Raw genomic sequence first — 13,987 nt, forward strand, 5'->3', positions numbered from 1 at the left:
CTGGCCAGCCAGCATTTATTGCCTATCTCTAGTTGCCCTCGAACTGATTGGCTTGCTAGTGCATTCCAGAGGATATTTGAGAGTGAACCACATTGCTGTGGCTCTGGAGTCACATGTAGGCCAGACCAGGTAAGGATGGCAGATTTCCTTCCATAAAGGGTTTGAGTTAACCAAATAGGTTTTCCTGACAATTATCAATGGTTTCATGATCATCAGTAGATTCTTAATTCCAGATATTTGCAGGCAATTAACTCCTCTGAAAGGAGTTTGGTAATTATCTGATTGGAAATGTAGATATCAATATAGACTGAGATGAACAAATATTCACAGCACATGATGGCTGTTGGTGGGGAGGGCTGCAAAAGGGACAGCATGCTCGGAATAGAGAAATATCCTAGAGTTCTGCTTGAATATCTTTTTGACATCAAGCAGCATTATTGGAGAATCTTTCCTCAGAAGATTAAATGGATGGAATGGCCTCCGTAAGCCTAGGATAGTGAGGTCCACCATCTGGAGAAGTAGGGGACTTGATGGGCTGAATGATGTTTCACCATTTTTGTTATGTACAATTTCAATTGTGTGAAATTGTTGTATCTGTTGGCATGACCAGAATTGTAGCGAAGGCATTCACGTGCATTCTGTCCAGCCAGCTTTATACATGTATTTTTGCATGGCTTCCTGCTGCCTATTTTGTTTTAAAAACAGCATTACTTTTGAAATTCTTTCTTATCCATCATGGGACGTGGGCATCACTGGCTAGGCTAGCATTTACTATCCGTCCTTAATTACCTTGAGAAGGTGATGGTGACAACGCAACTGCATTCCAATTGTTCAGGAATTCACATGAGCGGTTCCCTACCCAGAGGCCAGCCTGATTGACATTCTGGGTCTGCAGTTAGATGGGGAGCTGTTTAGTGAAGGCTGCAGCAGCAGCTAAGTCCAGCATGGGGGAAGAAGAAAAGATTCAGTTTGGATTTCGGAGGGGGTTAGGAGGGGGACAAGGTATAGTGAGGAAGGGGATTTGTTGTGGTGGATGGGTGGGGGTTATCAATTGGAGATGGGGATTGATCTGTTCATGAGGAAGGAAGGGTTGATACAAGTGGGGAGGATAAAGCCGATTGGGAAGCGCAGCAGGGGTGTCAGTTACGGCGGGGGAAGGAGGGAAGATTAATGAAATGGGCTCCAGACCCCAAGGAAAGGTCAACAGCTTTTTAGGGGAGATCCAAGGCTTGGTAGTGGGGAGAAAGGGAGATCGGAGATCTCTTTAGGTTGGAGGCCTTACTGGTTGAGGAGTGAAGGGAGGGGATGGGGGAAGGATGTAAAAGCACTTGCCTCCATAATCCATCAGTCCTGACCTTCTTTGCATTCAGGAAATACGGCTACCCAGAGTTAGATTGCTTTTTTTAATGGCCTGTGTTGCTATTTGTGTATATGTACACAAATTGCTTTGCTTCTCCACCCCATTTATATTTGTATTTTTCAAATTTTGTATAGGCATGATATCCGCATTTTACTTATGATATTGTAATGCCTTACTCTTATCTGTGTTGTCATTGATTTGCCAGAGTGGAAACCTGCCAATTGCCCACAGGGAAATTGGAAGTGACAAATCAGTGGATGAGTGAAAGCGGTTTAATATTGCAGTAGCAGTAGCTCGGGTTTAGCTGGCTGCCAGTTGATAGTGAAACATTGGGACTTGCGAAGACTGACTGATGAGAAATGGTTTTTCCGCTGTATTCCCTCAAGTGCTTCCCTCCATCCCCAAAAAGCCCAGTTGCAATTTGTTCTCTCTATAGGTGCCATTATTTGAATTGTGTCTTTAAAAAAAAAGCAGCATGAACTTTCGTGGCATATTGGCACATGCAGTATCTCATTAACCTCGAGCACAACCATGGGTTTGATTTCAGCACCGAATACTGTAAAATAAGGTGTTTTATAAGGTTGCATCATTTGCTCGAGTTTTGCTTTATAAAACGCTTTGAAACACAGAGTAACTGTTATATGAGAGAACCTTGGAACTCATGAGTTCAGTGGCCAGAAATTAATTTTCAAACATTTTGGAGCTCCCGACAATAGCCACTGTTATTCACTCAAACAGAAAAAAATTCCACCACTAAAGTACAGTTACCTTCCCAATTGGCCTAATGCCAAATTTTGAACTTAAACATTATGGTAACGATTATGATCATTTTTTAAAACCTGCTAGACTCTGTATTGCATATAGTTAAAGAGACATTTGCCAAGTGAAGGGAAATTATGTCTACAACTTCCAACAACTTCCCCTTTGGGCCACCATTCTGAATACCTTGGTTTTACTGTGGAACATGACGTTTTTAGTGAAATGTGTTGTGAGGAATTTTAACCCCATCAAATTGAACAGGAGAGAATCAGGGGTGGTTTGAGAAAAGTTGAAGGTGCAGATGGTGACGAAGTTAAAATTTCAAAAACCTGAAACCTGGCTGTTTCTAATGGAGATGGTCGGGATAGGCAGGGGGGTGCAGGGAGAACAATGAAACTGTTATCAAGAGCTAATCAATTGTTTTAAGGATGTTAATGAGGCTCCTGTAAAGAGTTACATCACAAGCATCATGTAACATTGCAGCATAGTTACATTAGTAAGTGACTGAAATTTAGTACTGAGACGTATATATGTGTATGTTTCTGTCGACTGTTTATGTGCACCATCTGAAACATGGTGGTAACATATAGGGTGGCACAGTGGTTAGCACTGCTACCTCACAGCACCAGGGACCCGGGTTCAACTGTGCAGAGACTGCACATTCTTCCCATGTCTGTGAGGGTTTCCTCCGGGTGCTCTGGTTTCCCCCCACGGTCCGAAAGACTTGCTGATTAGGTGCATTGGCCATGCTAAATTTCCCCTCAGTGTGCCCAAACAGTTGCCAGAGTGTGGCAACTAGGAACTTTTCACAGTAACTTTATTGCAATGATACTGTAAGCCTACTTGCGACACTAACAAATAAACTATTAAACAACAGACGAAATGCTAAAATCCAGAGAAATTTTGAGAAGATTGCATACACCAGTATTTTCCAATACTTAGAAAAAGGAGAAGAAGAAAAATTAAAGACTCCTCTGAGAAAAGTGCATTGTGGGTACCGCAGATACAAAGATGCACTGACCTGGATCCTAACAGCAGTGAGTACAGATTACAGGCAAACAGACAAACTACTGAAGCAGCAACAGATCCAGAGCTTAGGGTAAACGTGGAGTTGTCACTCATCCCACAACTGTTCCAAAACGCTGAAGACTCACAACAGTCCAATATTGGCACAAGAGAAGAAGATTCTCAGATGCAGAACAACTTCGGGTTTGCCTAAGAAGGAAGAGAAGGATGAGATCAGTATTTTACGCAATAGGGGCCATATTAGACAATATTATTAATGAGGCTTCAAGGTCATGTGAGGAAGTCCTGCAGGCAATCAACTTATACTTAAGTGTTCAACAAAATTATAACATTGAACAAGAGAAGACAAAAAACCAGGAGAACCAATCAATTCATTTATTAGTGAACTACACAAACTGATAGAGATTGTGACTATTGGACCCTCAGAAATGAATCACTGCAAGACCTTACAGTAGTTTGAGTACATCCTATCAGATCTTTTGCAAATGAGGGAAGATTTAACCTTTACAAATAGTATGACAGATTGTGCTTAGGAGGCAAAATAGAGTGGTTGTTTGTGAGGAAAGTGACGTTGCATGGAGAGAAATGAGCGAAGCTATTCAACATGTCAGATAAAAAGGAGAAAAAGCAAAATCCCCTGGAATCAAGAAAAAGCATGCAACCTGCCATCTTGAGATGTTCTCGGTGTGGTGGAAAAACCCTACACAAACAGGAAAAATGCTCAGCAGGGGGAGTTGAATGCCACAACGGTGGGAAGTTGGGGCATTTTATAAAAGCGTGCTGATTCAAAGTTCATAAAGCTCATTGGGAGAAAGATAACAAAACTATATAAAATCCAAGAAGTGGAAGAGCCACAAAAACAACTAACTTTCTTAGCAGAAGTTAATGAAACAAAAAGTAGTTATGGAGCATTACGTTAGAAGTCGATGAAGTGAGATACGGGTACAGCTGTTTCAGTATTATCTGATTGACCCATTACAGCCATTCTCCATCCAGTTGCAAGGTTCAGGAGGGGCAACAGTGAAAGTAATAGGCCAACACTCGGCAGGATTGTGATACAAAGGTAAATAAATTGTGGAACCCCTATATTGTGAGCTGAAAAGCATGTTTGCAGCTGAGGCTCATTTGCAAGGATGAAATTGCAGATGAGCAGCCCAATAATGTATTTGAAATTAATTAGTCTCCCTATTTTCAGATTTAGAAAAACTGAAAACAGAATGTCACATAGCCCTAAGGGCAGATAGTAAGTTTATATATCTCTTCACAGTGAGGAAGGCTCCGAATTTACTCTGAGATAAAGTCAAGAGTGAGATTGAACACATGTTACAACAAGAGGATTTCTCTGATTAACCGTATTGATGACGTACTGTTCTGAAATGGTCACTGTGCCAAAGTCCTAGCGCACTGGAGCTGCCAACAATTGTAGTTAGTGGATATGTCATCTACAGGCTTTGGCACAATGCTGTTTCAAGGTCAAAGAAATTGATAAAGAAGACCAGTTTATTACACCAAGTTCTTTCATGGACATAGAGAAGAGGTATGCAACCACTGAGGAAGAAGCATTAGCAGCCGTGTGAGCCTGCAAGAAGTTCTCCGATTATGATGTGGGATTATGTTTTAAAATTGAAACCAATCACAAACTTTTGAATATGCATCATAACCTAAAGAAAATTAGAAAAGTGCCACCTTGATAGTATTCAACGTTCCATACTGAGAATCGTGAGATTTGATTCATCTACTGAGTACATTCAAGAGAAGTACCAGACAACCACAGTTGCATTGTTAAGAGTACTAATGCGAGAAGTCAAGCTGGAAGATTTAACTTTTGATGTAATAATAGAAACATATGGTAACTTACTTATTACCAAACCCTGACCAGCCACTGAGAAGAGATTACAAGAAATGAAGTAAGGTCAACAGGATGATGAATGCATCAAAATAAAAAAAGCATTGCCAGAAAATGGCAGGAGTATACGCTAAATAATTCAATACTTTGAAAAAAGAAAACATCTTCCATTCATCAATGATTTCTCTAAAACACTTTGAATTAACATTCTTCAGAAAATCATCAAGGTCACTTGTGAATAGCAAAATGCAGGCAAGAGCCCACTGTCAAATTGGTGGTCACGCATTAATTATGTCAGTTGTGTGTTAATCACAAATTGTCTTATGTGTGTAATGCAGAGCAAAACACTTGCACCATTACCTTTTCTACAAGGCCATGGGTGCTCCTGGGAATAGAATTATTTGAGTTCAAAGGCACTGGTTTAATCATTGTTATTGATTACCACTGCACTTGATTTGGAGCGAGTGGACTACATGATGCCATGATAGGAGCAGTCTTTACATAACTAAGAAGAATCTTTGTGAAATATTGCATTCTGGGCATTGTGGTGTCAGACAATGATCCACAATTTGCCAATGAGCTGTTCCACAACTTCACGCAGGAATTTGGTTTCACATACGTGACTAGTTTGCCTAAATATCCTTGGTCAAGTGTAGAAACAGGTTGACAATAGCCCTTCTTAACCAAAGTTTGTTTATTTATTAGTCACAAGTAGGCTTACATTAACACTGCAATGAAATTATTGTGAAATTTCCCTAGTCACCACACTGCAGCGCCTGTTCAAGTCAATGCACCTAACTAGCACATCTTTCAGATGTGGGAGGAAACCCACGCAGACACAGGGAGAACGTGCAAACTCCACACAGACAGTGATCCAAGTCGGGAATCGAACCTGGGGTCCCTGGTGCTAACCACTGTGCCACCCACTACAGAATCTCACTGGTAGAAAACAGGTTTTTGCCATCAGTATTATTGATAGGATTGTGGCTGTGAGCACAACTCTCAGCTCTACAACAAATGCCATTACCAAAAATTACCTCATTATTATGAGAAAGTTAGGACAAGTGATGAGCAACAATGGGACAGTCTAACTTAATTTCACTTTCAGGCACTGGATGGATGTAGATTGAAGAGTTAGCATAAGGAGCAACTGCTATTGATTTAATTGCGATGCACTGTCACTTGACTAGGGGGTAGATCTGGTGGGAAGCAGAAGTACAGTGTTGTGTAGAGTACTTAGATGTGTGTAAAAATAGATCTGTAAATAAGCAATAACCTTTTTTCCTAAGGAATGGTCCATGGTAGCATTCTTAGGGTAACATGTAGACTTTAAAGAAACCCCAGTTAAACCCCCAAGTCCAAGGGGAAACTGTTTAACAGCTGCAGACCAGGTTTTTCAGGCCTTGGAAAAACCGCACAGTAGAAAGAAAGGTGAGAATGGCTAGACTGTTCAGATTGTCCAGCATTGTTTGTGAACGAGAAGGACTGAATCCCACCACCCTCCCAATGATCACTTCAAACCTATAACCTCAAAATTGCTCCCCCACCCAACTCACAATTTTCTGCCAACTCATAATGTCTTCACAATTCCAGCATCTCACATCCTATCCTATCTTCTCCTCCTGATCTCCTCCAGACCCTTCCCCCGTTGACCCATGATTTCTCCTTCTCCCCACTCCTGACTCATGAACTACCCCCAACAAATAATGTCTCCCTGACCCATAATCTCCCTCATGAACTCTGCCACCTCCTCCCATTCCACAGTTGCCTCCCAACCTACCATCTCCTCCAATCGGCAATCCGTGTCAAAAAATTTATTTTGATCAATGTAATAGATCAAAGTCGACTTAGTTCTGTTTTAAATTTAGTTCTGTTGGATGAACAGAGGGATCTAGGTGTGTGTGTACATAGATCCCTGAAAGTTGGGAATCAAGTAGATAAGGTTGTTAAGAAGGCGTACGGTGTCTTGGCGTTTATTGGTAGGGGGATTGAATTTAGGAGTCGCAGTGTAATGTTGCAACTGTACACTACTCTAGTGCGGCCGCACTTGGAGTACTGTGTGCAGTTCTGGTCCCCGCATTACAAGAAGGATGTGGAGGCGTTGGAGAGGGTGCAGAGGAGGTTTACTAGGATGTTGCCTGGTATGGTGGGGAGGTCCTATGAGGAGAGACTGAGGGATTTAGGGTTGTTTTCGTTGGAAAGAAGGCGGCTAAGAGGGGATCTTATTGAAACATATAAGATGATTAGAGGTTTAGATAGGGTGGATAGTGATAGCCTTTTTCCTCGGATGGAGAAAGCTAGCACGAGGGGGCATGGCTTTAAATTAAGGGGGGGTAGCTACAGGACGGATGTCAGGGGTAGGTTCTTTACCCAGCGGGTGGTGAGGGATTGGAATGCCCTGTTTGCTGCAGTTGTAAATGCGTCTAGTTTGGGGGCATTTAAGAGATCTCTGGATAGGTTTATGGACGAAAAGGGATTGGTATAGGCTAGTGGGTCATTGTTTTTGTAACTGGTCGGCGCAACATCGTGGGCCGAAGGGCCTGTTCTGCGCTGTAATGTTCTATGTTCTATGTTCTATGTTAACTTTAAAGGCTTTATTGCCAACAGAGTATTTATATACATGTACAATAAGATAAGACTAGACTATAAGTGTGACTGCTCTTCTGGACTCCCAGGCCCATCCTTGACCTGTATAGTCCATGCTCTCCTGCCAATTGGTTCTACTTCCCATCAAAGCAGTTCATAGTGTCCCACCAGTCACATGATCCTAAGAACACCTCCCTCTCCCCTGCCTGCTCCCCCCTCTTCCTTTCAAGGACCATGCTACTACAATCAAGCAACAGTTAAATGAAGAATGTGTCCCAGAATGTGTTTAAGGAATGTGTACGCTATAATAATGATCAGGCTTTTGAAAAGTAAAACTTCACGATTTTTAAGAATTTGACACTAAAACTGATGAAAGAGATTGTGGAATGGCCTAACTGTACCTTTTTTCCTCTAAATACTCATGTATCCAGTCTTCTCAGACTTTTTTCTGAGTTTCAGCACTCTGTTGCTTAATCGTTTGTTTATGAATATCACATGTAGACTTACATTAACACTGCGATGAAGTTACTGTGATATTTATTTAAGTGCCTGCCATGAAGTTGTGTTTTGTCAGAAATGGTATTCAATTTGGAGGTTTACTGTCTGTCCCTCCCCATTTCACTTTTCAGCTTTTTGTCCTTTAGTTTTCAACCTCATTTCACTTCCATTTCCACAAAGAACTTAGGTGGGCAGTTGTTTCCTTAGCAATGTCCATGCAGAAAGTAAATTGATTTTTCATCTAATCTCAATCCTTTAATTTATGAAATCTGACTTTAGCAGCAAAAGAGTAGGTAGGGAAGAGCCAGGTAGAAGAATCATGTGAAGAATAGGAATTAAGGTCAGGCAGAACTCACCAAACCATGAATCGGGCAACATTCCGGAGAGGGATAGATAGGTGGATAAGGAGGGTACAGGAGAAAGACAGGCAAACAGATTGAGAAATGAACAGGAATAAAGTTGAAGCAAACATTTTGTATGAATTTCCATTGTTACTTGTATACTTTCCAGCTGCTGAGCGTGACAGAGTAAACACTTCCACAGAATTTGTGAATTTGTCATTTTTGTGTGACCTGGTCTGTCACAAAGCGTGCGAGTTAATTCATACCAGTCTGCCCCCTGAGAACAGTTCAGTCACCGTCAGCACGCCACTTCTAAGTGGAAGAGGGGCATGTTCAAATCAGATTGGGGTCAGGTTTTAGATTTTTGAAATTTTACTCCCTCCTCTTTCTCCTTTATCAAAAATGCTGTACAGTAAGATCAATTTTCTCTTTTACCTCCAGCAGCAAAATTGGTGGTCCTCCAGAGATTGGGAACTGCAAGGAGATTATTTAGCAGAAAACTGACTTTTCTACTTTTAACAGGATTGGTTTGTCGCAATGCTTATTTAACCTGCAATCCGATTGCAATCTGTAGTAATAAGCAGCTCCTTTTCATTTCAGACTCTGGAAAAACACAATAACAACAGAAGAGAGATTTTGAAGTATAATTATTACAGTGCACTTATATGAGGCCATCTAGTGTTCACTTAATAATGTGCAAGTGCCATGCGTATCACAAGTGTTTATTAAGAACTGAAATATATTGTGACGGATAACATCTACCAGCTGAATGATAATTGTCAAATGTAAGATGCGCATGATTTAATGATATTTGTCAGAATAGTGCAATATTGCCAGACAAATCGAAAAGCAAATGACCCTTAAATTACGTATTTAAAATTTAGTTGCCAAAGTTATTGACCTGTTTGAAATAAAAAGTTTCCTCCATTAATATATCTGGAGGAATTTGACGCAAACATATTGAGCATTCCAATTATATAATTTACTGACAGGTTGTTCCTAGTTGATAGGTACAAAATCTAGTCCACGATCCTACTTTGAGTAGTTGCAAGACTCATATGTTGAATGTCTTGATCTTCATATGCTAAGATAGTATTTTATCTTTTTTCATAAAAGTCTTATTTCCTGTATCGCAGTGAGGTTAAAGCTCGCATGCAATTATAAAACTCGTGCAATATATTTTTCAACGTAGGCAAACAGAATGCCTGATAATAGTTCATGATCAACTAGACCAGCAGGGGGTGGGAACCAGAGTGATTTCAAATAGGAGAGAAACAAAGCTTGTAATGATTGGAAGCAAAGTAGTAAATGGAATTATAAGGCAGTGGAAACAAAACGCCAGCATAAAATAGGATCAAAATATGGAAAAATGTTAAAAAGGGACTATCTGAATGTACGCAGCATTCGCAACAACGTAGATGAATTGTTAGTACAAATGAAAGTAAATGGTATGATCTAATTGCTATTGCAGAGACACAGCTACAAGTTTACCCGGACTTAGAAAGAAATATTCCAGAGTATTTGATATTTAGAGAAGGATCGGCAAAAAGGAAACAGACGTGGGGTGTTGCTATTTGTAAAGGACAAGATCAGCACATTATTGAGAGAGCATTTTAAATTGGCAGATCAAGGTGTAGATATGGAATGCATATGTGGCAGTTTTCTGGAACAGGTTGTTGAGGAACCAATCAGAGAATGGGCTATTTTAGGTCTAATATTATGCAATGAGAAGGGGCTAATTCATAATTTAATTGCAAAGGAGCCTTTGAGGAAGAATGACCGTAATATTTTACAGTAAGTTTGAAAGTGATGTTGCTCAATCTGAAACTGAGGTCTTAAAGCTAAACAAAGGAAACTTTGAAGATATAGGACAAGTTGGCTGTGGAAATTAGATTAACACATATGACGCTGGACAGGCAATAGTGAGCATTTAAAGAATTAATACATAGCTTACAACAAATTTACATCCCTTTGAAGCACAAAATCCAACAGGAAAATCGATCCAACCATGGCTAACAAGAAGCTAAAGTTTGTATATGATCAAAGGAAGAGGCTTATAAAGTTGCCCAAAAAAATTGTAAACCTGAGGGTTGTGAGTGTTTAAGAATTCAGCAGAGACCAAGAAAGAGAAAAAAATATAAACACAATTTAGTACAGTAGTTCTCAACTAACCAGTATGCTACTATGAAGTGTGGCGCAAAAAAAATTCAAAATTCTTGTAATTAAACTAAAACTAACCTTTGCCTTCAGCTCTGTGGCTGGCATCTCCAAAATCCAATGAATCTTGAGCCTCCCGTGCATGTCGGCTGGGGGAGAGCAGTAAATGTGTCCTTTTAGATTTTTTATGTTGATCAGGCCCATGCACATGATCAACGAGACTTGGAGCTGAAGACAAAGGTCCCATGCACCTGCACAAATAGTAAAGCTCAAAAAAGGCACAACAGCCTTGGGAGAAGCTGGAGAGACCAGGAGAGGCTTAAAAAAAACGGACAAAAGGACAGAGTGAAGTTAAAAATGAAATCTTTGGATTTCAGAAGGCTTTTAAAAAGGCCCACATAAGAGGTTAGACAAAATTGCAGCATGTGAGATTGGGGGTAATGTATTGACAAGGATGAGGAGTTGGTGAACGGACAGAAAACGGAGAGTTGGAATTAACAGGCCATTAATGGATTGGCAAGAAATGTCAAGGGCATTTTATCAGACTTAATGAGTGGGCAAGAATATGGCAGAAAGAATACAATGTGAAAAAATGCAAAGTTATCCACTTTGGTAGCAAAAACAGGAATACAGCATATGTCTTAAATGGTGAGAGGTTGGGAAGTGTTGATGTCCTAAGGGACTTTGCTGTTCTTGTTCATAAGTCTCTGAAAGCTAACATGCAGGTGCAGCAAGTAATTTGGAAGGTAAATGGTATGTTGGCCTTTATTGCAAGAAAACTTTAGTACAGGAGTAAAGATGTCTTGCTTCAATTGTATTGAGTCTTGATGAGACTACACCAGGAATATTGTCCACAGTTTACTGCTTATAGAGGAGAAAACAAATGAAAACATCTTTCTGTTTGTGGACAGCCATTGGGAAGAGAAATTAGTGTTGTTTAAAATTAACCCGCAATTACACAACAACTGAAATTGGGAGCTTAAATTGATCCTTCCAGAATCAACATTTGAATTTGAGCAGAGTCCAAGTTAGAATAAGCAAAATCTGATATAAAAGATACAACTGGACATCAATAAGAAAAACTTGGTGGCTGGAATGAATTTTAAAGCACAATAACTTACCATAGCAAATCTCTTGGGAAGCACTGCTGTCTCACAGCACCAAAGACCTAGGTTTGATTCCTTTGGTCACTGTCTGTGCAGAGTCTGCACCTTCTCCCCATGTCTGCATGGATTTCCTCCGAGTGCTCCAGGTTCCTCCTACAGTCTGAAAGATGCATTGGCCATGCTAAATTCTCCCTCGGTGTACCCAAGTAGGTGCCAGAATGTGGCGACTAGGAGATTTTCACAGTAACTTCATTGCAGTCTTAATGTAAGCCTACATTGACATTAATAGATAAACTTTCTTGAACTCTGTTCCCGGAGATGAAGGAAATGGCAATTTCCCTGCCAAATTTGAGCTTGAGGAGTTCAGATTGCAGCTAGAGTCTCATGATCAGGACAGAGATAGAGAGAGCAAGGGAACAGGAGACAAAAGTATAAGAGAAATGGAGAGATAAGAGTTTCAGCTCTGATAATTGGAAATGGAGCTAGCAGTTCAAAGGGAGAGAGAGAAAGACCAGACAGCTGGATACTGCAAGGGAAAATTTTCCTAACCCAGAACCACTCCCTCAGGAACTCAGGAATGCAAGATTCATTCTCAATATCAAAGAGAATAATGTGGGGTCATTTTTTTGACACTTTGAAGAATTAACTGGACTGCTAAAATGGCCATCAGAAATCTGGATGTTTTAGTTCAAGGGCAGCTATCAGGGAGAGCCCAAGAGGTCTACTGCATCCTGTCTCCTGATGTGTGCACGTACTATGAGCAGACCAAGGCTGCCATCCTAAGTGCCTATGAGTTAGTTCCAGAGGCATATAGCTAGCAATTCTGGTACACTCGTAAGATGTCCACAAGAAACTACATTGAGTTTGACTATCCAAAGCAAATCAAGTTTGACTGATGGGTAAGATCCCTCAGAATCCTCTCTTTGAGGGATTGGGTGAGTTGTTATTATTGGGAGGAATTCAAAAATTGCTTACTCTCCAACCTGCAACATCTGGGATGCAGCCGTCACAGCAGTTAGCTTTGATTTCATCCAGGAAACAGGCCTGGAAACACAGACAGATCCTTTCCGAACCATTCCCATGAACATCGGAAAGATCAGCAGGATGATCTTGATGGGAGAAGACCCCCACCCAGGGAAGGAAGCATGAAGGAAGATGCGAGATACCTTTCTGCAGGCTGAACTGGCATCCCAAGGAAACTGGTGTGTTCTCTGCAATAAAATAGGCCCTTCCAGCCTGAGTGCCAGAAATTTAGAATGAGGGCTGTTGGTCTAATAGCTCCCTGCTCCTCCTAAGGATTGTGCTAATGGGTAGTGCAGCAGTGCAGGCAGAGACTCTCTTTACAGAAACTTGCCACTTGAAGGATGTGCACTTGTGTGTCTGAGCCAGACAAACTCCCACAGGGCTTCTGGAGTTTTGTCCTTTCAGGAACAGTGTCCCAATACCCATCCCAAATTGTAAGCAAGTCCATGTCCTACTTCAGTACACAGAGGCCCCTAAATCCTTAAAGTTTGAGTTATTAAACCAGGAAAGGAAAGGGTTAAGGAGTTGCCTGAAACATGACCGGCAGAAATCTTATTTTCCAATATTAAATAGGGACAGAGTGAGTTTCCAAATCCATGAGCAGTTACAGCCTGAGATGGCTCCCCCAGAGGACAGCAGTCTTCCAAAATACATGATGCCTGCCAGCGGAGGGATCCCAAACAGATTGGATCGCAAACTGTGCCCAACTTGATGCACAAGGCAACCTGACAAGGTTTCCCATTGCATTTAAAATTATCTGTAATAACACCCCAGGCTACAGCACTGTAGTCCTATCTGGTTTGAGGCAACAAGAGCAGGTGAAGAGAATGGAATTCCTGAAATCTGTTTTTATAAGCTTGGATTCCTTACTAGATTTGAGAAGAAACATTAATGGTTATTTCTTGTTCCAGGTCTGTGACAGGAGTTGACAGTGACCCTGATTTGGTTCACATGGAAATTCAGGACAACAGTGGAGGTAAAGATTGTCTAGTGATACCGAGTGAATGATATCATGATACATCTGCATGCTGTACACTGTGCCAGTGATAGTTACAAGGAATATGCTGTATCTGTGTGCTTAAGCTGAGTCAATTGGAGTACATAATGGCTGATAGCAGATTGACTGCAATTATACACCTCACCAGTCCTTTTTTAGAAACACCATTTATTGGCGAGCACTCAGGATGCAGCCTTAAAGTTACACAGGATAAATATTAGAGTTAAAATATGGTATGTAGAAAAGGGACTAAATGGATCAACTGTCTTCCTGCTATACTACAATGAC

General features: G+C 40.9%; 1 protein-coding gene across 5 annotated transcripts in view; it reads left to right on the forward strand.

Annotated features, from left to right (window-relative positions):
* sorcs2 (sortilin-related VPS10 domain containing receptor 2) overlaps positions 1-13,987 on the forward strand; it is a 591,285-nt gene that overhangs the window by 433,350 nt on the left and 143,948 nt on the right. For all 5 annotated transcript variants that reach the window (XM_080192200.1, XM_080192208.1, XM_080192218.1 and 2 more), the window contains one exon: positions 13,614-13,678. In XM_080192200.1, coding sequence (XP_080048326.1) covers positions 13,614-13,678 — 65 coding nt within the window. The remainder of the gene's footprint in view (positions 1-13,613; positions 13,679-13,987) is intronic.

This window comes from Carcharhinus amblyrhynchos, chromosome 1 (genome assembly GCF_965287045.1).
Source record: "Carcharhinus amblyrhynchos chromosome 1, sCarAmb.v2.hapA, whole genome shotgun sequence".
Classification (NCBI taxonomy): Eukaryota; Metazoa; Chordata; class Chondrichthyes; order Carcharhiniformes; family Carcharhinidae; genus Carcharhinus; species Carcharhinus amblyrhynchos.